This window comes from Anas platyrhynchos, chromosome Z (genome assembly GCF_047663525.1).
Source record: "Anas platyrhynchos isolate ZD024472 breed Pekin duck chromosome Z, IASCAAS_PekinDuck_T2T, whole genome shotgun sequence".
Classification (NCBI taxonomy): Eukaryota; Metazoa; Chordata; class Aves; order Anseriformes; family Anatidae; genus Anas; species Anas platyrhynchos.
In genome coordinates this window covers 34479796-34504309 of record NC_092621.1, presented here as the reverse complement: position 1 = coordinate 34504309, position 24514 = coordinate 34479796, and the positions used below count along the sequence as shown (strand labels likewise).

General features: G+C 39.6%; 1 protein-coding gene across 12 annotated transcripts in view; it reads left to right on the top strand.

Moving 5' to 3' along the window:
• The first annotated feature begins 3340 nt into the window (after nt 1-3340).
• The window catches only part of NFIB (nuclear factor I B), a 188242-nt gene continuing 167068 nt past the window's right edge, over nt 3341-24514 (top strand). For 2 of the 12 annotated variants that reach the window (XM_072031747.1, XM_072031746.1), the window contains exons 1-2: nt 3857-4229; nt 10273-10804. In XM_072031747.1, the coding sequence (XP_071887848.1) occupies nt 4200-4229; nt 10273-10804 (562 nt within the window). In that variant the 5' untranslated portion in view covers nt 3857-4199. Of the gene's footprint in view, nt 4230-9825; nt 9851-10272; nt 10805-24514 lie in introns of those variants that run through there. The other 10 variants (XM_072031743.1, XM_072031750.1, XM_072031740.1 and 7 more) reach the window with 9 other exon arrangements.

Here is a 24514-nt window from a genome sequence, read left to right as displayed (position 1 = left end):
CATGCTTTGTATCTGATCGTGCATATATGCAGTTTGTATATAGAATATGTTTCTTCTGATTACCCAGAAAAAAAAAAAGATTGCTAGTAAATATTATGATATATAAATTTATAGGTGTGATACTATGGTAACTCAAAAGTTGTAGTGATTGTTGTTCACATTCCAAAGGAATCATAAATACCTTACAAATTCAGCTGCATATGAAATAAATCAAGACCTCGTAAAACAATGTATTATCTGTTTGTTTATTTAGCTAGTTGTGTTTCTTCCCTAAATGTTTGCTACCCAACGTTTTGTCTGTGTATATATATGCTAATGGATATGTATACATCTGTATGCACGGAGGACAGAGCTCCTGTACATTGGGAAACTGACCAAGGCTGTGACTGTATCAAACACAAGTGAAACTTTACTTTGTAGTTGAGTGTGGTGGTACAAGAAGTCTCACAAGGCATGAAGACTAGTCATATAGGTAGACTCACCATTAAGTAACACTAATGTGTTACTTAACTTACTTAACTTAATGTGATTTGGGTTATTTTTTACACATAGGTGACACAAACTGTATTTTACTCATGCTGCACAGTATTTATATGTGCACCTAAGTATTTGTATATCTAATGGGTTTGTGTGTGAGAGCTGCATTTTCTAACCATGGGTTAAAAATAAGTTAATAGTATTGCTGTTAAACTGGATGCAAAAAGCACTGTAAAGCTTGTCTTTTAGATCATGGGGAACTTTTAAGAAAAAATCTTGGAGTTGTTTCTCTGATGTTGAATCTTTTGTATTAAATGCTGTATATCTCGTTCAAATGCCCCTGATTTTTGCATTGGAATTTTCATGAAAATATAATTTCTTAGAAGTTCAGCATATGCATGTTTAGACAGTCAACCCAATTGCCCACTTGTATCTTGAGAGAATCTGAGGTTACACATTTCAGCATTAACAATACCTCTCTCTTTGATTTCTGATGCATGATAATAGTGTTGTGCTCCAAAACTCAAAACAGTTGAGCAGTTGTCTGGACAAAGGGCATCAGCTGAAATTTTGCTTTAGGAAGTATATCAGTGGCATAACTGGCCTTTCCACTTTTTAACATCATTATCTCTGAAGTTCAAGGGCAATGTCATCTCCCAGCATCTGATAACATTTGCGTACACTGTCTGCAACTGAAAGAGGAGAAAACACTTTCAGTGCAAGTCCAGGGTACTAAAATCTCCACTGCTAGCCAAAAAAAATGCTCCAAAAGAGCTAGGGTGGGTGTTGGGGATCAAGACCATCTGTCCCAGGGTTGATGTGGGTAAGGACTTGGAGGCAAATGGTCAACTTTTGCACAAGGTCTCCATGCAAGCCTAGGTCCAGACTCTACGGCTGCTGTCATTGCCACGTTAACACTGTGGCTCTCCAGGCTAACCTGCTTGCTCATGTGTGTGGGCCTCTCTCAGGGCAAACCCTCCCTCCCATGCAGGTTTCCACTGGGATTCACTGGGAGGAACCAGAGGGCTGAACCAAAGACAACCCACACTGTGCCCACCTTGCCTCCTAGGGCACGTGCAGGAGAGGACGGGTCTGGAGCCCCATTGGGCAGGCGGCTCTATTCCCCTCAGGGTGCCTTCAGGTGTGGGGCCTGCTCCATCCTGTCCCAGCAGCACCACAACAGGCCGCAGTGCTTGGCTCCGCACCCCGTCCTGGTCTGCTTTGGGTCGGGATGCAAAATGGCTCCCACCCGTGGAGGCACAAACCCAGCCTCTCCCTGACTTCCCCTTGCAGAAAACCCGGCTTGGTGTCTTCCCTACCTTGCTCCTTGCTCCATGTGCTTTGCTGCCCTTGCCTTTCCTCACTTCCAGGACTCTGCTAGGCATTTCTTGCTGTTAGTGCATGGGTTTGTACCTCAAAGCTGGCCCTTGGCCTGGACCCGGGAGGATGTGGTGCCTCCTATGAGTCCTGCCTGGGAAAGAGCAGGCTTCTGAAGCCTCTGCAGCTCTCAGGGCAGGTGACATGGGGCTGGGGGCTCACCTTGGTCCTCATGGAGGAGTGAGAAGGAGAAAGGGGTTGGGGAGGGCTTATTGTGGCATTAGATCAGGTCCGCAATAATGGCTTGTTGTGTAAGAGTTCAAGCACTCAGAGAGGTGTGTTCAAGGACATCAGTGCATTTGTGCCAAGGGGAATGTCTTTTATGGTAAATTAACTCCAGTTAAATTGAATATTTATTCAAAGGGAAACTCCGGTATTTAAAGCTGGCGTTATCAGCTTTTTGCAGTGTCTGGGTGAAGGAAGAGATGATAGGATTTGTGGGGTATTCTCCACCAGATAGGAGAATAAATGTGCTCGCTGTCGTTAACCCCGAATTTGCCTCATCCTTTCCCGCCCGAGTGCTTGCTCTGAACTTGTCACTTATTAATGTGGTTTGCGGAAAGGAACGACGGTGGGTGTCGGCTGAACCCTACAAATCCGAGGGGACTCTGCAAGTGCAGCCAGAGACCGAGGTGCGGAGCGGACCCCGCAAGGGTTAACGCGTGGGGCTCTAGCTGTTTCCTTTGACATTACCTGTCTTGCACGGGCTCTCTCCTTCCCCCGCCCTTCCCCCTTCTCCTTTTGGTTTGTAAATTTATGTGAATTGCAGCTGGTAGACTTGGCAAGCTCCCCTCATTAAGAGCCCTCTTTGAAAATGGGCTGTGTTTGAGCATTTCCCTAATGAGGACAGGACGGGGTTAAAAAGTGACCATTTCATGGTTGACTTGAACCTGCCTACTTTCCTTGATGTGTCGTCGTGAGATGCCTGGCGTGAATAAACTCACTTCGGGAAGGAGGAAGCCCGTGGTCCCTCCAGGACACCGCCGGGGGCTGCGAGACGCCACCGGCAGAGGCAGCACCGGTGCCGGGGGGAGGCAGACGCCGCGCCCCCAGCCCCGCCGTGCATTCAGGGGCACACCGGGCAAATTCCCTTCTCCGAGCCTCCTGCCTGGCCAGAAAACGCGTCCCGGGGCTGCAACTCCCCCGGTGCCGCGGGGGCCGAGGTCGTATCCCGAAAGGGGGAAGGAAAAGAAACCCCCTGCAGACGACAGCCCGATCCCCTCCCCGTGCCCCCCTCCCTCAGCCGCCGCCGCAACTTTTTTTTTTCCCACCGGAGGAGAGGGAAAATGAGGGATGTTTGCAAAACGTGCTCGTTCCTTCTGCGGCGTTAGGTGGTGATTAATAAAGAGGGAGGGCAGGGGAGGGGGATATGGTGGACAAGGAATGTGTTTGCAGGAGGAGGAGTGTAAGGGATGGTTGTGTAATTAAATAATTAAAAAAAAAATACTTAAGTCTCATTTGGGGAGAGAGCTGGAACGGGGTCCAGAGGGTGTAACCGGTGAATTTTTCAACTTCCAAGTTTTGAACAGTGAGAGGAAAAGCCAAGGGGAAGACTGCGCGCGAGCAAATAGGGAGGGAGAGCGAGGGAGAGATTTATCGTTTGAATTTTCAAGAGATCATTTTTATTATAGTGGGCGTTTGGAAAGCAGTCTCTTAACATTACCCACAGAGAGCGGGAGGGAGGGCGGAGGGAGCGGATAGGCAGAGGGAGCAGGAGGCAGCGGCAGCCGCGAGAGGAGCCCGGAGATTGCGCGCTGCGGAGCTTTCCCACCCTTGGGGGACGCACACGCTCGCTCCGGCTCGCTCCCGCACACATGGTCGCTGCCGTGCAAAGTTTCGCCTGCCATCGCTCCGGGATTTTGCTGCGCCGCTCCGGGCTGTAACCTTGAACTTTCGAGAGCGTGGTGACAGTGCCATAATAACCCACCACCAACTTCTTAAAAAAAAAAAAAAATTTAAAAAAAAAAAAGCCAAACAAAAAATCCTCCCGCCCACCCCCCACCCCCCCCCGCTCGAGTCCTTCCCCCCTCATCTGCAAAACAACCAGCAGCAGCAGCAGCAGCAGCAGCAAAACCAAGACTCCTGCGCCGCCGACAACAAGAGGGTTAAAAGTGTAGATTGGATTTCACCCCGGGAAATCTAGCACACGGAGTGAACTTGAATCTTTGGCTATTTAAGGAGGACCGGGGTTTGTTGTGAAGTTGTGATCCAGGGCAGAGCCCCGTCCTGATTGATTTCATCTTCCTTGAGTCTCAGATGACTGTAAAATGAATAGATGAAATTATTCCTTTTTTGAGGCTTTTTCTTAGGGGCTCTCCGGGCAAGCGTGGTCTCAAAGCGAAGTCATGATGTATTCTCCAATCTGTCTCACTCAGGTATAGACGCGTTTTGTTTCATTTCATTTATTTATTCGTTTATTTACTTATTTTCACGTGCTTTTTTTATATTTGTGTGTGAGTTGTTAATGAGTCATTGCTAGTAGTGGTAATGGGTTAACGCGCAGTTGTAACTGCTTGTCAGATCCAAACTCCTCTCTCAGGAGGGGAATACTGGAGGATCAACTGTACCAGGCCATTGTTTTGGGGAGATCCATTCAAAGTGTCACTCGGAGACAAATGCTGTTAATTGCTAGTGCATAAGGAGTCAAAGGTTAACAGAATGGAAATGAGCGCAATTACGCAAAAAAAGCAGGTTCGAGAAGTATTGATTTGATTGGAATCAAACACTCCGCGGTCTTTTCAGCCCGCCGGCGTACGCGGAACCTAACGAAAGCCTTTAAAAGGAAAAGTGCTGTTTTTGACCGAAAAAAAAAAAAAAAAAAAAAAAAAAGGCAGCGAGCGCGCTCTTGGCGCGAAGCGATCCCGTCTTAGGCTTAATTAGCAGTGCGCAGCCTGCCAGCGGCGGGGGCGAGGGGGACGCGGCTGCCTCCCGGGCGCGCAGCATCCGCGGCGGAGCGCGGAGCGGGGCTCACCGTGGGGCTGGCCGCCGGCACGCAGCGAAGGCAGCGGGACGGGGAGCCGCGGGTCCCGGCCGGGGTTCCCCCGAGCGAGTTTGGGATCTGGGGGCCGAGAGGTGCCCGGCCGCAGCCGCCGAGGGGAGGTCGCTGCCGGGGCTGCGCTGGGGAGGGGGCACCGGCCGGGGGGATGGAAACGCCGTGGGCTGAAGGCAGGGGATAGTTCTGAGAAGCTTTTGTGAAAGTCTGTCTTAGGAGGATGTGATGTAAACTGATTAAGCGATAGCGGCTTGCTTCCACATTGGCGCAACAAATAGCTAAAGAAGGCGAAAACGTGCGAAAGTGGCGTCTCGCGCTGTACGGTAATTAAGCGGGCAGCGACGCGCTTATAGCTGCATGGCGAATAAATAAATGCGATTTAAGTTATTCGACAATTAGAAAGCATTGTAATTCAAAAGGACTGAAGTATTCATAAATTGTGAATGAAGATGGAAACAACGATAAGGCTTATTCAGTGATTGGATGCAGTCCTGTAGCTTTTTGGCTGACACATTTTTTATTGTTTATATTTTGTTTGGCATCTAAGTGTGATTGACTTAGATATGGATATTTTCAGAAAGTAAACCTGAGCGTCAGCGGAGCAAAGCTGGAAAAGAGTGCCGTAGAAATATTTCTTCCTCAAAAGAAAAATTACTGCATGTGGCAAGCATTTTGTGTAGCAGATACACGTACGCTCGCAGGTACACACAGAGAAATAATTGCTTACCTTCAATTAGCAAAAATCAATTCTGTGTGTCCTGTCCATCGTGTGAAATGACAGGCAGTGAGACCTCTGTCCTAGGATATATACCTTACAGTACAACTTAGCACTTCTAACACAGAAAACACGCACGTTTTCACTACCACCTCTAGCACAGCGGGCAGTTCATTTTGTTGTTTTCTGCTCTAATGACTTTTTTTTTTTTTCTGTATCTTTGCCTTTTGGACTCAGATGCAATAGATTTCCTCACTTTTCGCAAATCTATATTAAAATACCATACCTAGGTACATACAAAAACATAACGTTATACTGCTGCAGTCACAGGTACTGGAGAGCGATTCCTGGCTTTCGTGTGTTAATAACTTCTACCTTACATTTTGTAATCCTGCTGTATCATCTGCTGTGTAGGAGCAGTTCACACTTAGAGGCACATGTAGGGAACACAATTGCAGCAGTTTGGATTTTAATTTGGATTTTTTTTTTTTCTCTATCTGTTCGGAATGATAAGAGCGGTTTTGAAATCGTCTTTCCTCTCCCCAAATTAAAAATTCAGATTATGTTGGAAATGAGAATGTATGCTTTCCTCTATTAATTTATTTAAAGCATAAAACTGATGAATCTTATTTTGGTTTGCAACTGAGTTAAAACAGTACTGCCAAATTTGTTCTCTATTGTTTTCTGCCTCTCTAAGGCTTTACACAGATGCATGTTGACTGTGATAGGGTATGCTCAGTAGAAAATATTTTGGTTAAAGTTCTAAACACAGAACACCTGTTTGGATCAAGCTAGTGCACAAGCACCAGTTCAGTTTGTGCCGATAGAGTGCTGAAGCACCTTTCAGAAACAAGTCTAAAATCCCAAAGTGCAGTTTTAAGACAGCCCTTGGCAATTCAAATGTTACCCATGACTGTTTCAATAAAAGTTTGGTGGATGTAAAATAACTTCAAGGAAGACTGAAGACTTGGCAAAAGCACTTTAATCAGCGGGTGGGGGCATGAGGGTCTTTTTCTCTGTCCCCCACATGTCTCTTTCCCCCTGTTTGGGAATGAGTATAAACTACATTTATCTCTCTTGCTGAGGCATGATAGTTACCGCATGCCTTTAAGTGCCTAGACTCTTGTGATATTTTTACCACGTTTATTTTTATGTTATGGTGGTCCAGGAAACTCAGAATATGTAGCCTTTTTCTTACCCCCTTATAATATGTTACGCACAAGGAAAATCCACATGGGGAATTGAGTGCATGAAGTTTTTGCTGTAAAATTTCTAGACTTCTGCCTTGTATACTTGTTGTATGAACCTAGGTTCAAACTTTGATGAATTGATATCAAGTTTATGAGTGGAAAATATGAGAGCGGCACTGCATTTCCCCTTTACCTATTCCAAAAAGAAAAGCCGGCCTATCTATCATCATTATAATACAATTAGACTACTGGTATTTTTTCCTTTATTTACAAACTACATAGTTATTCTATAATAACTTCCATTTTAATTTAAATTGTCAATACAGAATGGTTCACCTGAGCCATTTGATATGACGTTTGAAAATCTTTCCTCCATAAATCACTCTACTGCAAGAGCAACTATGGCACATGGGTAAGTGCCACATAAAAATCATTTTTCAATATTGCGGTATGAATATTAAGGGGAAAAATCAAATTCTGTAGATGGCTTTTTAGGAGGTTTAGTGGTGAATGTGTGTGATTAATTGCAAATCTCCATTTAGGATCCTTTTTATGGGCACTTCTTCTTGTCAAGTAATGTTTCATTTGAAAGGACTCCAGATGCACAATGAATCTCTCACAGATATCTGATAATATTGCTCTAGAACAGGATGTTCTTTGCTGTCTTTCTCCTTCACACTCTTTCACATATATTTATAGCTTTAGGACTTAATGATATCATGAAAGGAAAGCCTGAATACAGTCTTAAAAAGGTTTCCTTTTTTTTTTTTTTTTTTTTTTTTTTTTTTTTTTGCTTTTCTTCACTCTCTGAAAAGGAAAACATTCAACCACTATTCAACCAGTGGAGACTGAAATTTAAAAACAGGCATTTATCTCTATAAAATTTTCATAGATATAAATGCTATTGGTTATTATTGGTAACACAACGTGCAGCACCTGAAGGCGAAGCCATTCTGGAAGAGTTTGCCGTGTCCATCTTAAAAAGAAAACTAGATCTGCAGTTTTCTAGTAGTGTAGAATTTCTATGTTAATTTTATTGCCATTTAAAGTTATAAATGTTGGAATCTGTTTTAGACATAGGGTAAATTATTGTATTTGGGAAAAAAAAAATCTCTCAAAGCTCTTCAGCCCCCTGTCTTTTTCCTTACCCCACATTTAATCACAGATATTAGAATTTTCAAGATGTGAAGGAATTCTCTTTTGCTCAGTCTAAAATTAATTGTAAGGATTTTACACTGAGAAACCTTCCTCCTTATGCTTAGTTAAAATTTTATTAACATTTTATGTAAATGCTCTGATTAAGATGACTTTCATAGGTGAAAAAATAAACTTTTGATAGTAGTTAGAATTGAGGGGGAAAAAAGCATGGCATTGGAAAGCGTATGAAGATAGGGAAGTCTTATCATGGGCTGTGGTTACTCAGAGCAGTATTGCCTTCCCACACAAAGAACAGATTGTGGTTTAACTCTTTCCATGGCCTAGTTTCATGTGCCAGTATAGTATCAGAATTGTTCAAATCTCTGCTGGAAACTACTAGTCAGTTTAATTATTGCCTTTGTGACTTTGTCAAATGTCGTACTGTAGTGGAATAGTTTATGTGCTGAATTATCTTCTAATATTCTCTCTTCCCCCCACCCCCCCCCTTTTTTTTTTTAATTATTATTATTGTTTTTTCTCTGTGAAGGTAACATGGACATAGGGAAATGGCTTGCAACTTGTTTTCTGTTTAATTTGAGGGTGGTGGCGGAAGCAAGGTAACCAGTTCCAGTAGGTTTTTACCATTCAGGAAATTTTAAAGTTTGTTTGAAATTTGAAGATATAAATACTAAATTCTTGTCCTGAAGCTTCTACAATGGCAGTCTGAACTCTCTATAATTGAGACCATTAGTTATACTTTCATCATTTTTTCCCTAATGGAGTTAATCAACCTACTGATTAAACATAATTCATTCCCTGTCTAGCAATGTAGCTAAAATATTAGTTTGTTAATTGTATAAATGTAATTGTATTTAAAAGGTTCAGTTTTAGTTTGATTGAACCGTGCCAGTCAGAATGATGAACAATCTGCATGGTATTTTAAACTACATATGCCTACACACAGAGAGATATCTTCCCTAAGGTCTCCCTTGCAAACCAAAATACAGTAATGTTTGATAAGCAGATCACACTGTTTTAAACAGCAGATTGGTTCACAGAAGAGGCTTTAGTTTTTGGGAAAGGCCTATTTAGATATTAACATGGATGTGTAGGATGGTACTTTAAGCAGACAAAACAAATTAATTTAATTGCTATAGGATGTGCTTGTAGACGACAACTACACATTACCTCCTTAATGTAATACATATTGCTGCTAGGCAGAAGATAAGAACTTTCAGGTGTAGCCAGATGATAGAAAGGGATATTTTGGAACTGTAAATAAATTGCATGGGTATCACAAAAGCAGCATTTGACCAGCGGTGCACTCGTAATGTCACTCTGCCACAGCATGCAGGAACACAAAGAATGCAAAGTTTGTGCCAAGTTGCCATTTTTCATTGTACACCTCAGATTGATTTTTAAGGGGTTTAGAATAATTGCCACACTCATGTGATCAGTTAACAAATTAACTGACTCTGTGGGGCTTCAAAACCCATAGTGGAGCTGCCAGAAGAAAATTAATGTAATTTTTGTTCTCAACTTCATAAACTTTCATTTTACAGAGTTTGGGGGTGGTGGGAGGGAAGCCCGAAGAGCTAAAAGTACAGAAGCTTCTGTTCAGGATTTGTGTACGACACGCTGTGTCTTTTCCCCACTTTCCCTTACTATATACTGGTTTCTCTAGTTACCACCGCTGGAATGGTGCTGTTTCAGTGCTGGAATGTTGGACGTTTGATAAGAAAATGGATCAAGTTTAATGGCGCATGCTCTTTGTGCCACCAGCAGTCTCTTGCTGAGAGCATGCTCCAAAAGCGGGAACTGTGTGGCATTACACTGAGCATGTATATGCTTTGTGTTTCTGTGCCACAGAGAAGAGAAATGAACTGTGTGGCATTCGCCTCAGCGTTCTGAACGTTTCTGCTCAGATTTTTTAAAACCGTATAGTGTCCTCTTTGCACAATGGTACTTTTCTTGATGCTAGCCATTCACTCAGAGATTTAAATGTTAGAAATAAAACATCTCAATAGCATCTCTTTTAAATGATGTAGTCTTTATAGCATTGTGGGATGAAGTGAGGGGAGGCATACAGAATAAAATCTTCACAGGGTTCTTTTAAAGAGTGAAATATAGGGAAAATGTGATTCTCCGTGTACTTTTGTTTGTTGCCTGATAGCAATAATAAATGCGTAAAAGATGTTATGCAGAATTTTGCATAGATTTTAACTAACTATTTAGTGTTTATTCTCTTCATCTTGGAATTCACTTTAAGATTTTCAGAAATCTTTCTTGCTAATGCTTTGATTATGAGAGGTTACTGACTTCGAGTTTTCTTCCTCTCTCTCTTTTTTTTTTTTTTCTTTTTTTCCCTCCACTTCTCTTCACAGGATGAATTTCACCCGTTCATTGAGGCACTTCTTCCACATGTCCGTGCAATTGCCTACACTTGGTTCAACCTCCAGGCTCGAAAACGCAAGTACTTCAAAAAACATGAGAAACGAATGTCAAAGGATGAGGAAAGAGCAGTCAAGGATGAGCTACTTAGCGAAAAGCCCGAAATTAAACAGAAGTGGGCATCCAGGCTCCTCGCCAAGCTGCGCAAAGATATTCGCCAAGAGTTCCGGGAGGATTTTGTGCTCACGGTGACTGGGAAGAAGCACCCATGCTGTGTATTGTCCAATCCTGACCAGAAGGGTAAGATTAGGAGAATCGACTGCCTGAGACAGGCTGACAAAGTCTGGCGTCTGGATCTAGTCATGGTGATCCTGTTCAAAGGCATCCCCTTGGAAAGTACGGATGGAGAGCGGCTCATGAAATCCCCACATTGCACAAATCCAGCACTTTGCGTCCAGCCACACCACATAACAGTATCAGTCAAGGAGCTTGATTTGTTTTTGGCATACTACGTGCAGGAGCAAGGTAGGAAGCAGATTGTTGTGTTTCTATGTTAGTGTGTCAAACTCTGATTCTGAGTAGCCCTGTTTCCCCTATGGGCTCACTTCCAGTGAAACATTATTCTGTGGTCTCTATACGTAATGTGGGTACATATCCTTATGTAAATCAGCATGTATACATATATACACAAATACACATATACTCCTACAGACCTGTGCAAGTGACATGTATGTTTGACATATGTCTCTTGTTCTCTTTCAGGAGAGAATAGGACATACCAGAGTAGTACTTTAGTTCGTCTGAAGCTGCCTTATTTATTTATTTATTTACTTATTTATTTAATTTATTTATTTTCATGAAAAAGGGGCACAATATTGTGTATTTTTTCCAGTAGTGACTTCAGAAAACATTCTTCTCTTTAAAGTTTTTGTGTGTCCTCCCCACCCAACCCACCAGTATTGTTAGTAACAGATGCAGGTATGTGCAATTGCACAATCACAATAAATAATATAAATATTTATTCTTGCATTTTCATTTACAAATAATCAAAAATCCATCTTTATGTTGATGATTCTATTGTAACTCTAAACGCAATTATAGACTTTCTCATGACTATTAAATAAATATGAAAAAAAATTTAGCACAAGAATGCAGCTTAGTAAATATTTAGTAGTCAGAATTACAGCATACACTACTTTACGTTTTATTCATATTTATATCATTAGCTCATGTTTCCTATCTGAGTTTTGAAAAACAAAGATATTTATAGAGAATTTTCCATAAAAAGTATATTTTCATAATCACACCAGTATAATTAATTTTATTTGGCAGATAATTAAAATATGAAAAATCACAGAAAAGCTCCTTTAACTTAGTTTTATGGAATTTAAATACAAACAGTGCTTCTGGTAATCATATCTGAGGGAAAAAATGCTATTCATTTTACATATTCACATAACAATATTCATATGCAGGTCCCCCAGAATCGTAAATGGCTGTAAGTAGATAAAGGTTTTCCTCTGATCCTAAGCCTGCTGAGAAACATTTTCTCTGTGTGCATCGTTTGTGTTCTTTCTGCTGATTATATCATCCTCTAGCCATCTTTGTATTGCTGGCTGATTAGCAGCAGTAAAACATTTATTTTTTAGCCGCAGATCTAAACCAGGGAAAGTTTGAACGGCTGCAGATGGTGGGCCATTTTACAACTTGGCCTGGTAGTAGGCAGAAATGGCCTGCAGAAGGGCAGATGGCAGGCTGTTATCTGATGCCCGATACATAACTCTGGATCTAACTGAAAAATAAACTGAATGGATTTTATTAGTAACAAAAAAGTGAAATTGCACATCTTCTTTCAATGTGTATTCATTGTTTTAAAGAACAGATACACAAGACAACCTTTTTATTTTCAATGAATTTTTCTGTTAGAAATTCAGTCATTCAAATGGTGTACTGTGTTCCTGTGAACGTATAAATAGTTTTCAATTTTGTTATTTGTTCCTCATGAAAAAATGCCTTTTTTTTCCCTCTTGTTTGTATTTTATATATTTTTTCTCCACAGTAGTAGACAATGTACTTAGAAATTTTGCAGCGACTTTAAGTAGTTGCACAGTCTGGTAAATCTGATCCTCAAAAGCATAAAAAATAAGTTTTCTATGATAGCATTAAACAAAATATCTTAATTACAAAATATTTTTAACTTCAAATTTCCTTGAAGGAAAAAAAAAAAAAAAAAAAAGAACATTAGAACATTAGTTTGAATGCAAATATTACAAGATATAGCTTACTGATTAATTCTAATGGATATACCTGTCTGTAAAAGTCAAAACTACAAAGGGAGGCAAAATAGCTTATGTAGATCTTGAACTGAAGAAGCTGTGGTCAGGGTACTCACACTCTTGATTTTAAGTCGTTGGAAGCCAGTAACTTGAAATGGGGCAAGAAAATGAAAGGCATAGCTGATATACTGTTTTAAATGGATTGAGAATATGAGATTATTCAAAATATTTGTCTAAACAGAAATACAACAGAGTAAGATAAGCATGCTGTAATATTATAACTTCCAAAGTTACAAGAAGCTACTTCAGGAATATACGGGAAGATGAAGCTAGCTAATTTCTTTGTACCAAGCCACCCTCAGTAGACCCTTTTGTTTGTTGTGAACCGCATGTATTTTTTATCTCTCTTGCTGCCTTACAGTTAATCTTCTGTTAACATCTGTTGGCTCTCTTCTTGAAGAAGTCATATTAAGTTATCTTTGTATTTTTATCCCGTTTTGTCAAACTTTGATTCTCTGTCCTCAGTGAAAGCAGGTTAATTGTGGCACTTTGCAGTGCACTTGATTAAGAGCACCAGGCTTTGCAAAAGATAAGCATGAAGTCAACCAAAATGCTGCCTTTTACACATGCTGTTTTGCTTTTTATTTCTATTTTGGAATACAAAACCCGCTTAATAGTATCGTATAAAAAACAAGTAGAGAAATAGAAACAATTTAATTGCTGAATGAAATATGAAGAATGAATTAGTACACAAAATGAATAAAGGGGCCAAATAGTATGTTTTTTGTTGCTTTAAAAAAGAAGATTAGGGGAAAAAGGAGGAGGAAGGATAGTTTGAGTGCCAGTGATGGTTGCCAGTGGCACCAGGATTGGCATCAGACCTTCTTTGTTTAGCCTAGGATGCCTGTGATTTGTTGGTTGGCATCCGCATTGCAGTGCAGAGTGCATGTTACAATATATTGACAATTTCCAGATCTAGAAGTGTCAATAATCCTTTCAGTTCCTAATAAAAAGAGCTTCTACTTCCACATCTGCCTTGAAGGATGAAATAAAGACTGACCTATGACGTTCTATCATTGACCAACTTCACCTGGTTCTGCTTTTCGCTCACCTCCCTCAGAATTCAGCATCTTTTTCTCCCTGTTCCCTTTCTACTATCCTCTTGCGCTTTAGGAACTTTTTTTTTTTTTTAATTTAATTTTTATTTTATTTTATTTTTTAAAAAAGAGGCTTGGCATAGGTTGCAATGCCTTTGACTGAAATGGAGGAAGAAAATGGGAGGCACACAGTGACCAAAGTTTAGCCTCAAAATAATTTTAAATCATAATACATTTCTACAGGGCTCTGCTTGTTTTGTATATCTAGTCCACCCTCCCCCCTCACTGTTTGTTTTTTTTAAAGCCCAAACCTTGTAAATGCCACAAATGTTGTTTCTAATGACAAAAATGCCCCCTCCTCCCCCCTTTTTTTTAGCTAGCATCAGAGACATTTTTTTGTTCGTTTGTTTGTCTATCATTTAATATGAAATGCATCTGAGTCCATAAAATCATTTGATGGTATTTGACTCAATCAGTGCAGCGCTTAGGCTGTGTTCCCGTTGCTACAAGAACCGCCATTTTGTTTGTCAAGTGCCAGGAGAGGAGGAAAAAAAAAGGCAGACAATGTGCTTGATGCCAATAATGGTTGCCAGTGGCACCGAGGTTGGCATCAGACCCTCTTTGTCTAGTTGCTGAATGCCTTTGATTCGTTGGTTGGCATCCGCATTGCAGTGGGCACATTGGAAAGTTTTTGACAATCAGTGAATGAAAGCTGCAGTACTTGTTTGCTGCAACAGAACCCAGATAATATAAATCCCTTCTTCTGATAGATGTTTTGCTTAGTCTTACAACGCCTGATTAATAAATAAATAAATAAATAAATAAATCCATTGCTCTTTTGCTAAAACATAAAATATCTCATCGCAGTGTGTCTCATCTGCAGAATTCCTAATCCTCACGTTGTCTCTGCTGTTTTTCTTCCTTGCAGCAAAAAAAAATTCAAAGATGATATTAGGTATTTTAGAAGATAGTGAATGAAGAATAATAGACCTTGAGAAATATTCTGGGAACTTAAAGAACTGAAGCAATGGTAAATGTAAATAGTAAACATTTGTAAGTCTTTTAAATGTGTGTGCCTCTCAGAGTACATTTCTCAGATCAGTCATGTTGCTGTTTACACTCTCCTTTGTCCTTTTGCAGGACTGATATAACTGGGGGAGCCTGCATCCCCAGCTGTTAATAAAATCTGAAGTTGAGGGAAGGATCTTTTAAACTATCCAAGAAGGAGAGCAGAAAATAGATGCAGATGTTCTTCGTCTGGTACTGCTCAGGCACTCCTGATTTTTTAAAGTTCTTAAAACATCAAGATGTAGTTACAGTTCCAGCTGCAGATTTTCTGCTACCAGGAACTCTGCAAAAAGGCTAAATCATTTCTGTTGGAAGTTTCCTAGATAGTTAGTATTAATATTGCTTTCCGGTTAACTGCTATTATCTCGTTAATTAATAAGAAGGATTAGCAGCCCTACCCAAAGGGCTGCACAGAAGGAAGCCTGGCCTATGTGAGCCCCTGTGTCACCAGACTGTGTCCTGTCTCTCCAGGGGTTGCGGGAAAAAAGGGAGAAAGGAAGGATAGGCGGGAAAATAAAGAGGGGGAGAGGCAGGAAGCGGGCTGGCTCCCTGCAGACGAGGTAGGGGAGAACCTCTCCTGCGAGGATTCATCTGTTGGGCCGCTGGGAAGCATGCAGATCCCAGGAGAGAGGGGGCTGGCTGCGTGCTGGCAGGGCGCACACACCACATGGCTGCAGCCGGCTGCCGCGTCAAGTAGCCAATGCAGGCTGCGCCAGGTTTGTCACGCACGCTGTCCTGATCCTTTGGCCAGCACCTTTAAAGATCATCTAAGCCCGAGTGCAGGCATTCCTGGGCTGCACCTGCATGGATCCAAAACTGCTTCTAGCCCAGCTAAATGCAGAGGAATCAGCAATCCCTTAGCGAGCAGGGATACCCTCCTTCTCACTTTGGCAGTGCTAGTGAGGCGTGCACGCAGTCTTGCGATGGACAGCGTGTCCTCTGTCCAGAAGGAACTGCATCTCCTTGTACAAAGCAAGGCATCTGAAGTGCGGGAGAAGGCAAGCAGACTCCTGGTGGGTCAATGCCTCTATCCTGTTGCTAAATTTGAGTTTTGTGAGTTTATTTTTAAGGGGAGCTCAAATTTTTAAATACGTCTGTGTAGTCATTCTTATATCACACTTCAGTTTACATATAGTAAGCATAGAAAACTGAGGATAGAGTAATATGGTGATAATACTTTGCTTTTTTACAACAGTAAATAATATATTTTTTTCTGTTAGTTTGCTTTAAGTATAAGAAATTCCACTTAAAATTGGATCCAAAACAATGAAACAATGTTATAACCATCTCATTGTATAATTCCTATAAAGTTGAAACATCTATATATCACAACACCCTGAAGAATTGTGGACAAGAGTGTTCATTTCTTGTGTGCATTGATGCTTCCACACACAATTAATAAATAAATAAATAAATAAATAAAAAGGGGGGGGGGGAAGGGGGGGGCTGGAAGAATCAATCATTCTGTTGAATTGCTGATTGTTTCTACTTCCATTAACTTGAATGATTTGCCTCCTTCTGAATACTTTATGTGGGAACATAGAATTGAACATTTAACCTGTCTTGCAGAAGGATATGTAAAGGCACAAGTAAGTTTTGCTGGAGTTTACACAGCAAATTGTTAGTTGCACTGGGAACAACAGGAAATAGAGATTATTACTGCCTGTACCTTATAGGTGTCTAGATGCTCTTGAAGCCTATTACTTACATGCTCAAATGGCATGCTGATCCCTTGCATTAAATCTCAATTTGGAGTCAGAGAGCCAGTACAGAAGTAGAGGTAGGAGTTTATGTTTTATTTGTTCTCAAATGAGAAGAGCTTTTGTAGTTTAAGAAGCTGATAGGGAACAATAAACACTTTAAAAATGTTGGATTATTTTGAGCAATTCCCATTTATTCAGGCATACAGAAAATGTGATTTTAAAACACTGCTTGTGTCAATTTAAAAAGACACCTTTTGACTTCTTTTCTAGTTTTATACTGTAAAATGTAGGATGACAACTTTGTCAAGTATCTCAAATGTGCTCAAAATTACAGACGGAAAAGATATTTGTCATTAAAAGATGGGGGCTATTTTCACGTGTATGTAGGCATGGGGATATTTTTCAATTGACTATTATGAATATTTTGTGTATGGAGACACAGGAAAATAAAACACTTGAAAAGGGCATACATCAGTCAAACAGTAAAAATGAAGAATTCAAAATGTATTTATTTTTTGTTTTTAATTTCAATTTTCCTCAGAACAGTGTTGTGGCTGATATGACAAATTCATGAGAAAGAAATGGGGAATTTTAGTATTTAATTTACTATTGCAATCAGGAATGAAATATATCTGTTTTAGGAAAGAGTCTTTTGCTTTTTACTTATTCTGTTTTTTCTTGATAAACCAGGGAGGTCATTTTCACAGGGTTAAATGATATTAATTGTGTTTAAGACAAAGGAAGTTATGGTTAAATAAATTCCGTGCAATTAGTTGAAAATTTAGAAGTTAGCATTAATTTATGAATCACATTTAGATTGACAGCAAGAAGCAATGAAGTAAAGAACAGAAATGAAAACAGAAAATTATTGCTTCATGGTAATTTCAAACAGAAGAACAATACTGGGAACAAAAAAAAAATTATATTTCTAAACTGTAAATAAGGTCACTAGTTCATAAGGGAAATACTTCAAGTAACAGCAGAGGTTTATGTTTTAAATTTCTTATTTTTCATGCATATTGGATTTGTTGTAACTGAAAACTTTATAAAGTAATTAAACACTAATACCACTGGATGTTGAATTTTAAAATCTATTGCACCAGAATTGCTGTCAAAGTGACATCTTTTCTAGCCTTCCTATCTACCCTGCTTTTTCTTCTCCTCCTCCTCCTGCAGGAGTAGAGGAGTAGTGTAGAAAGCCTGAGGACTGTTGGCCCTGCTGAAGCTCTGGTCCTTGGAGCAGCATACCACAGTGCCAGGCACAATAATCCAAGAAATTTCTTTAACACTTGTATTCCAGCCTTAACTGCACAGTGATGTGTTGTTTTGTGTTAATCACTCAGGTGGGATGATTTCAGAATAAAAAAGGCTAACCTAGCTAAACAGGGTTGTTATTTTGATTTTGGGATGGAAAAGAGACCCCTTATGTGGAGACACTTTTCATATGTTAAGTAAATGTGACAAAGGAAGAATGCCTCTGCAATTAGCCAGTTTGTTTGACAAACATAAAATGAGATGTCATTCTTTATAGGGAGTATTCATGTTTGACCCCTGTCTCTCATTTTCTATTCTTTAATTCATTTTATTATTATTACTATTTAACACTAGTGGAATTTCTAGAAGCGTTTGCTAAAAAACTGGCTGAGGGCTGGATTTGAAGAGGTTTGTAAGTTTCAGGAACTAGTAAAGGAGAAGTAAATAATAGATTACTAGATTTGTCCAAGAGAAAAGAGAATTGATTTAGATGTGTACATTGTACTATTTGGAAGCAATGTGTTGTGTGTGCGGTTGGGAACATTCTTCTTGCAAAGCTGCTAATCTTCCCCCCACATACTTTTTAATTTATAGAAGTGTTAGTTTCCTACTCTCTTATCCTCCCAAGCTCACCTTCCTGAGAGCTTCTTTCCCTTTCTGAGTGTATTGTGCCTTTCCTTCACCCTCCCCCCCCCCCCTCCCCCCCCCCCCAAATATATTTCTGTAGCTGTTTCTTAGGAACCTCAGTATTGACAAGTGACATTTGTTCTAGATTGTTTTTCATAGTCAGTGGGAGATGAACACTTCAGAGATGGCTTTTGTGGGGGATTCTTTCTGAGGAAGGGCTGAAAGTCTAGAGTGTGTTTACCAAACGTAACATTTTGGACATTTCTAGCCAAACTGACTACTGGAGCTTTTGCCTGCATGCCACGTGTCAAATCTTTCTTGTCCCCTGTGCCCCTTTTCATGTCACAAAAAAGTGACTTAAAACTGTACAGACACTGAAATCTCTTTTCTTTCTTTTCTTTCTTTCTTTCTTTCTTTCTTTCTTTCTTTCTTTCTTTCTTTCTTTCTTTCTTTCTTTCTTTCTTTCTTTCTTTCTTTCTTTCTTTCTTTCTTTCTTTCTTTCTTTCTTTCTTTCTTTCTTTCTTTCTTTCTTTCTTTCTTTCTTTCTTTCTTTCTTTCTTTCTTTCTTTCTTTCTTTCTTTCTTTCTTTCTTTCTTTCTTTCTTTCTTTCTTCCTTCCTTCCTTCCTTCCTTCCTTCCTTCCTTCCTTCCTTCCTTCCTTCCTTCCTTCCTTCCTTCCTTCCTTCCTTCCTTCCTTCCTTCCTTCCTTCCTTCCTTCCTTCCTTCCTTCCTTCCTTCCTTCCTTCCTTCCTTCCTTCCTTCCTTCCTTCCTTCCTTTAGGAATAACCCTAAACTGAGTGTTCCAGCGTCCTTCAGTGTTATAAATGTGCCTTCACTAAAAACATCTCTGTGGATTTAATGCGTCTTTTTATTACTTCCTCCCTGCAAAATATATACAGAAGTGCAACAGAATGATTCTTCCATACTTCTTTAGAGATCAAACTGGAAAGTCAAACACAAAAGTGAATACCTAGTGAACTCTATTTGAGAAACTCATTGTGTCTGTTGAGAAATTACAAAAAAAGATATTCTTTCTTATATTGGTTAATGCAAATGATGTGCACAAGTCAGTATATTCTATACCGTTTGCAGTTATTAGATGTCGGAGAATTGTAAATATTTAGTTCTTTAAAATATTGATTATATATTTGCCGTTTCAATCTTCAAGTTAACATTAACTTGAATTGCTACACATAATTTCAAAAAGAATACATTTATGCAAATAAAAGATAAGTGTGACAGGTATCTTTAATCTAGCATTATATTTTACTCCTTAGTCAGTCATCTTGATATATACTTCAGAAAATATTTTCAGATAAGATTACATATAATTTATACATTTTTTATTTAAAATAGCAAAAAGTGTACATATAAGAATCCAGTAATTACAGATTCCTTATCATTAGAAATCAAAAATCAAATATTTATTTTATTTTTTTATTTATTTATTTTTGGTGAATACATTGGCCTAAAGTGACAAATCATTTTTGGTCTTTTTGATAAAACAAGTAACAAGGAAATGCTGGATTTTCCTAGATGATTTTTTTGGAAGGGTTTTGTGTCTTGTAGATATCAAGTGTATTTAGTGCAGCATTAGTTTTCCATTTCATGATTAATGACAGTGATGCCAGATATATTGAAAGGATGTCTATAACCCTTTACTCCGATTTAAAAGTGTGTAAACATTTCCTAGTCAAATCGACTTGTATTTTCTTATTCTGACATCTGCAGTTTCTGGACAAATTACCTTAAATTTGTTATGCAGTGTTAAAAGACATGTTTTATGAGGCCAGCCTCAGCTCCTGGCCTTAGTGTCAAGGACCCTGCTACATGATGCAACATGTCTTGTTAGGTTTAATTGACCAAAGCCAATTTGTTAAAACAATTCATTTGTGCTGTAACTTATGCCCAGGCCAAGTTGCTACCTGAATCTCTTGACCTTGAGTTGTCTGGGTCATGAAATGGCTGTAAAGAGCTTGACCTCCCCATTGTTCAGCAGTATTGCTGTTTCCTCTGATTCTCTGTGGTAATTGTTGACAAGAAGGTCTCAGTCCCCACTTTTCACACCAGCAGCATCCATCCAGAGTTGCCCTGTCCTCTGTTGGAAGTGGCTGGACTCTCAACATCACCACCTCTTGTCTGCTGCCAGTGATGGGGACAAAGAGGTGGCCCTCCTCTGCAGAAGAGGTGATGATTGCTAGAGGCTAGAGTGAAATTTTGTCCTCCCTCAGGTTGTGAAGCACTTCTGTTTTTTGAGGGTGCACAGGTTCACTGTGTTTCTCAAGAGCAAATGCTTGTAAGTCTTCATCAGTCTTGTTTTACTTTGAGCATCATTCAAGTGGTATATATTGCAAAAAAGTCTCAGTTTGGAAAATATTTTGCAATCAGGTCGTAATGCACATGCACACCAGTTCTGTTTTTGGAAAAAAAAAAGAAAAAGAAGGTGATCTAAATAATTTATTGTTTTGGAATGGAGGGACATCCTGTAAGTAGCTATGATTTCTTTAGTGTCAGAACCTTGTTTTCTTAAAGACTAGTGTTGTATTCAAGTGCAATGATGGTCTCCAAAGCAAAGAACTTGAAAAGAATGTTACACATAGTGTTTGATGCAGGGTCTAAACTTATTAAGAGGAGACAAAGAACTTTTTTTTTTTTTTAAAACAAACAAACAAAAAAAAAAAAACCTGCTTGTAGTTAGGCTTGACTCTTGGTGAGAGGGGAAGTCATCAGCACTGTATCCTGACAGGCTGCCTACCGTGAATGTCCCTGATTCTAATGTCAGCTCCTTGTTTTAGGTTTTGTGCTCTCTGTAATTGCCTACAATTTCATTGTTAGGACAGTTTATTTTTTTTCTGAGTTGGGTATTACATCTAATCATCTGCTGTATTATGCTGCAGTTTTAGGATGCATTGCCTTTTGAAATCAGTGACTGGATCTGTTTGAAAAACTGATGGCATGATACAGCCTTGATTTAGGAAAGCTCATATGACAGTACTGGTACCATTATAAAACAGAGGTAAATTTGTAAGCCAGTACTCATCAGATAATTGGCATGTTCTTAATTTAAGGCCTTAGCCTGAAAACTTTTCTCACTTGAGTAAATTTATTCAAGCAAATCTGCTTCATTTAAAACATACTTTATTTCTGGTAGAATGCACTGACTTCACAGCATGTGATCAGGTTTATTTCTGCAGTCTGGCTGATTTCTCTGTCAACTCATTCATGTTTTTTGGGTAAAAAAAAATAAAATCAGATATTTGCACATACAGTGTTCCCATCAAGTTGTAAATGACCATACCTTTTATTTAATTCAGTTGAGGTCTGTTTTTTGATTGCTGTTATATTATTCCTCTGAAGGAGGAGGGTGGGACTGCTTATGCATGGAGGTTGAATGGTGTCCCTGTAATGACAAGGTGAAGTATAAATCAGTGCTTAGATGCAAGGACTTCAAAATCCATGGCTTAATATCCAGTTGTGGGTGACCACAGGCAGATTTCCTCAGGTCCCAAGGGAGATCACCGCTTGCTGTAATGTTGCCTCAGTGGGGGGATTGCAAAATGCCTAGATATGTACCAGCTGAAAAATTATTAACCTTCCTGTATTTCACAGCAAGCAGAATCTGCCTGCTTGTGCCCAGCCCCCAAGTGGGCTCTGCATGGTAAAGAAATGTCTTACCCCATTTTCTCATGCCCAGACGGAATAAACTTGCCCAAGCAGGGAGGGCCAGCGCAAAGCATTCCTCCACTGCAAGCCCTGCGGTGGTACTCTGCTGTGGGAGAGGGTGGCAGAGGGAAACCACCCAGAATTATCTGAAGACGAGGTTTGTGGTGGGAGCACTCTTCAGATTCACCCATGTTTCAGCCTTCCTTGAGGATGGAGCCATGGTTTTGGTGTGCTAAAGAGCTGTCTGAATTTTGCTGCCTTGTGACAGTGGAAAGAAAAAATGCTTTAGAAAGAAAGATGAAAGAAACAGTAATCACAGGCAGTTATGTATATGTTCATATAAACGACCAAGCACACAGAATGAATCTGTAGTGTCTGTAAGTGTGGCTTTTGAGTTCAGCCTGGTTCCCCATCCCTCTCACCTCTCTGATGCCCAAGCTTTTCAGTGCAGTGGGTGAATAGCTCAGCCCAGAACACACTGACATAGGAACAGGATGGATGGTCAGGAGTTTGGTCCAGGGTGTGAGATAAAATTCACGTAACAGTGCACTTGTATCTGGAACATGCTGGTCATCCTGTTTTATCTTACTGCTGACTTGCACAGGTCTTTGTAAGGTAGCTCAGACAGAGCCCATTGCTCAGATTTATTTAATATCCTGATCTTGTTTTGTAATGGTTTATTCCAGGATCTTGTCTTGAAAGGCCTACTTGTGTCCAAAGCCCCCACTGATACTCTCCAAAATACTTGTTACGGAACTTGATATGGAACTTGTCCTTTTTGGACTCAACATGACAGCTACTTTTCCTTCTAAAGTCATTGTTTTCCTCAGTTCCTGCTTTATGATATTTTGGGGTTGGTAATGAGCCAGATGTAACATCAACACAAACAGAATGACTGTGTCTACTTTGAAGAGTGGGAAGTGACACTAATTTATGCAAAGGAAAAGAAGTCCATCCATGCACTTTTCCCAGGTAGTACTGAATCAGTGCAGTTTGGAGCTAACAGAGGGTTAACATCAAAAGTTATTCTATTGTTTATCTTCCAGTTAAAGAATAACCAGCCTATGCAGAAAGGAGAATTGGAAAATTGATTGGGCTGTCTAGATTCAGACACATAATTTAAAGTAAACTATATCAACTTTTGGGTTTGCCACATATGCGTTCATAGTCTGCAGTTCAGCCGTCTATAAAGGTTTATATTGAAGGAGTCATGGACTTCTTTTATTTTATTACATCTGAGGTATTGTTTTTATTTATTTATTTATTTATTTTTAAACTATGTGTAATTACTGCAACTGGTTTAATTGTTGCTGGAGTTATTTTTCCTTGTTACAGAAACGGATATCTTATTGTTACACAGAGCATAAGAATTGTTTGTGCAGTTTGACTATAGTGAGGAGTGCTGGTTAATTTTAAAACACATGCCTAATCTTGCATTGTCATACACAAATACAGTGTGTGTATATAGTCCTCCCTGGCCTCTTGCACATTCTTTATGCTATACCTCTTCTGTAACTTGAATATTCTGGTACAAGAATTATAGTTGTCATGTAATCATTTGTGTTCTATTTTCAGTCTCCAAATAAAGGAAAAGCTGCTTATAGTAAAATGAGGATCACTGGTCTTTCAGAATTAAATAGACTTGTTATACTGCATTAATCCTTTTTGGAACATTTGGAATGACTTCTTAGCACTCACAAACACAGCATTAGGGTGAGCAATTAATCTGTTGTTTGTCCTCCAACATTTGTGTGATGTAAAGCATGTATATTGAAAACCATATTTCAGGTTTAGGACCAGAATCCTTGCAGAGTTAAATAATAATCATTCAGTACTGTGGACCAAAACATAAATCTGAATTGCTCTGAGTTGCAATAATTGTTCTGACTAACAAAGCACTAACTGCATTCTACTGAAAGGGTTTATGGTGCAATGGTGTTCAATAATGTAGAGTTTTGGGTGAAAAAAATGTAAATTCAGAAAATAAGTGTGAATTAGTCAGAGGTAGCCAAAAGATTTATGGAATTCTAATTAGTCTGCCTTGTAGATAGGTTGAGAAATAAAGGCTTAACATTTCGTCAGAAAAGACTGTGTTTTGGAAAAAATAAAATTCAGTAACTCTCTAATGATTATAGAAGTACAGACTGGCAAAGGAGAGCATGTAATTCTTATCAAGGACAGGTTTAGGAAACATCTACCAACATGACATGCTTAAATGTGATCAAGTTGTCCAGCAGAGAGGTGGTTCATCTGACCTCTTGATGTCTTTCATAACCTCAGGGTCCTGTAATGTTAATGCAGTAATCAAATTTACTCCTTTTCTGAGCTTCAGAAATAGCGAACAAATAAAATCACCCAAAATTTCTCTCAGAATTTTACAGTTTTGTAATTGCTTTCCTGAATGCAGTCTGCTTAGTTTTCCTTGGTCAAAAGGGCATACTAATTCTCTTGGTACTGTGCTGGAGTCCTCTGCTGTTTTCCTGCATTGTTCAGCAGTAATTAACTTGAAGCATAGTGGAGAGCATTAGCTTCTGAGCCTAGGTTAAAT